At 42.7% G+C, this 2,954-nt stretch overlaps 1 protein-coding gene across 1 annotated transcript in view; it reads left to right on the top strand.

The window, feature by feature from the left end:
- The window catches only part of LOC109463138 (protein groucho-1-like), a 36,450-nt gene that overhangs the window by 28,841 nt on the left and 4,655 nt on the right, over positions 1 to 2,954 (top strand). Inside the window, 1 exon segment of the mRNA XM_019759851.1 lies at positions 2,345 to 2,448. Within this exon segment, the coding sequence (XP_019615410.1) occupies positions 2,345 to 2,448 (104 nt within the window).

The raw sequence follows: 2,954 nt of genomic DNA, 5'->3' as shown, positions 1-2,954 counted from the left end.
GTCATTTCATAATGATTTGGGAGAATCAATGATGTATAGTCGAGGCTTGATATTGGCCCACCAGTCACATTGCCAAGGGCTACGTCTAAAGATTGAGTATTGAGCTGCGTCTCGTTCGCGTCTTCGGTACTTGCCAGAAGGTGGGACGAGCATGGGAGCATTCTCCACGTATTTATTACTTTTTCCTGTCAAGATTTGAAGCCCTTGCCGGGCGCTCCCCATATCTCATGCTGCAAGCAAATCCTCTATAAAATCCACCCCTTTTTTGGTTCAGCTTTATTGCCTGTAGCCATTCCGACATGGAGGGAAATCCTTGAGATACGCGCATTTGTTAAGCTTGAATGGTGTCTAGAGTTCCCGCTGTACTGTCACAAGAAGGAGTCTGCCGCAACTTGGAGTGGCCTATTAGCATTACTCTCCCATCAAGTTTTGCTACGTCAGCTAGGCTCTCTATTAGCTGTCCCTTTGATGAAAAGCATAATTGCAAAAAGGATGAAAAAAATGAGTTGATTTCCACATAATTTTGTCCTTGAGTTGGGTTCTGTGAGCTCATTGTGGGCCATTAGCAATTGAAGATGTTCCGGCATTGCTTAGTTACATCAGAAACAAAATGAACTAAAGTTTTTCTATTTGTAGGTATCGGGTTTCTTTTTACACGACCAGTATAGACCCTCACCTCAAGTCACCTGCTTACGTTTCAGTGTCTGTCAGACACCTTACTGAGCTCAAAGCTTCTGACTGGAGTACTGCTTCTCGCTGCTGTATGTACATGTAGCCAATGTAGGTTGCATTTTTGCATTGAGAACATAATCCCAAACATGGCTATGTTTGTATCCCCCCTCGCCCCAGTTCATCACTGGGTTTGACTTTATTCTTGATCCACTTGATGCATAAGCAGGTGAAAGTCTATACTGGTGGGGCCTAGGAAAAAAATGTTGTGTTTCTTGTTTTAGTCCTGAAAAAATTGGGGTCGGTAGGTAGGGATTATCTTTTTTCTCTCTCTTTTTTCATCAGACTCTAGTGATCCAACTTATACATACAATACAGTTTAACAAAGTGAATGAGGACACTTATATTTTCAATGTCAATGTTGGGAAATCGATTGTACAACATTTCACCATTCAGGTGTCAGATCATGGAGAAATGGTTGTTCAGTGCGAAAAATTTATGTCCCTTGCAGGAGTCCACCCAAGAAAAGGCTAGGGTCGGTCGGGAAACACAACAGTTTTTTTCCTAGGCCTGGTCAGTTGTAAAAAGAAACCCTAATATCCTATTTTTTACCAACCAGATGAAACTATTGTGGGTAAATCATTCTATATTGTGTGTTTTTCCCACAGGGACGGCAGCTACAGCAACATGACTTCACCTCTCAGATCTTCTCGCTGGGCTACTGTCCCACTGGAGAGTGGCTGGCAGTCGGGTCAGTATACACACACATCTTCACATCTCCATTCTAGTACCTCTTCATGCTTAAGAACAAATGAGCCGTGAATCGTGCACCCAAATTCTCTCTTTGGTAACAGAACATGCTGAACTGAACTGTGTTATTAGTGGATTGAAAAGGGAGCAGCTTGTAAGGATCTTCACTCCCTGCGGTGGCTAAATCAGTTTTACTGAAGACTTTTGGCAAACTTTCAAGTAAGCAAAAAAAGGAACAATATTCTGGAAAGAGACTGGGAAAATATAGCGAAACAACTAGTGATTTTTGTAAAATTTAGAACTTTTTGTACTAGAACATAATTGGTAGATTGGAAGGAAGATTGGTACTTGTATTTGAATTGAATTAGCGAATGGAGTTAAAGGCATCCAATGCAACTTCAGGATGGCAAAACAGCAAAAAAATTCTGAATGAGGAAATTTGTCAGATTTTGACATTTACTGCCATTTCTAAAGCGTTTGAAATAGCCCCAAAACCAAGCTTCGTGAGGCATCTCTTTATTTTTTGGTACCACTTATAAATAGCTAGAACCAGCCTACGATACAAAGCATTTTCTGCTGCCAGCAGCATCTCATTTTTGCCTCACAGATGCTGACATCTAGAATGACAAGACAATTGTATCCAAGTAGTAAGCTTTGGGTCTTGGCTGGCTTCCAAATCCAAAATTACTGTAATTTTGTATTGTGGAGAAGACTGGAACAGTTGGGGCAAGCTTTAAGCAACTCCTGCAATTAAATGTGTAAAGATTGAGTGTAACAAGTCGTTTGGTGTGATATAGCTAGCTGCCGCCGCCCCACGTGACTGCAAAGCTGGTGTGTTATGCCGAATGGCGGTTATACCGGCTATCCTGACACAGATACAGATACTGAAGATTCCGTCTGCTCAACCTGTATTGTCTATCCACAGCATGGAGAGCAGTAACGTGGAGGTTCTCCACCACACCAAGCCAGACAAGTACCAGCTGCACCTGCACGAAAGCTGCGTCTTGTCACTCAAGTTCGCATACTGCGGTAAGACCCCCTCTACCCTCTCCTACCCCTGTCCGCATGCCAACATGTCTGCAAGCCAAGCACTACAGGAAAGAACTAGTTGTGTAGCGATGAGAGGACAGATTACAATCAGACACAGGATCATCTGTTCCGAGCACTTGTCCTACAACAGCATGTTTTATGGATGATGCCAAAGTCCTGTGTCTAGGTACCTGGTATTCATTAAAGAGCAGCAGATTTATTGAGTAATTGCCTAAAAGTTCAGAAAGATCACCTGTCAGCAGGCTTAGTGCTGATTATGCCAGCATTACTTTGTCTCCGTGTTCGCATTTGCATTGCCCGGGACATTAGTTCGCAGCAGCATTAAAATTTATTACCCCTGGCCATTGCCTGATCATGTAGCTATAAAGGATAATGAGGTCCCCAGACAGTTGCCCCCATGCACTATTCATGACACTTAATTTGGATGTGTGTTCATCTCTACAGGCAAATGGTTTGTTAGTACTGGGAAGGACAACCTGCTGAAT

The sequence above is a fragment of the Branchiostoma belcheri genome, unplaced genomic scaffold, assembly GCF_001625305.1.
Source record: "Branchiostoma belcheri isolate BF01 breed outbred unplaced genomic scaffold, Haploidv18h27 scaffold122, whole genome shotgun sequence".
Taxonomy (NCBI): Eukaryota; Metazoa; Chordata; class Leptocardii; order Amphioxiformes; family Branchiostomatidae; genus Branchiostoma; species Branchiostoma belcheri.
This window is presented reverse-complemented; position numbering and strand designations above follow the sequence as displayed.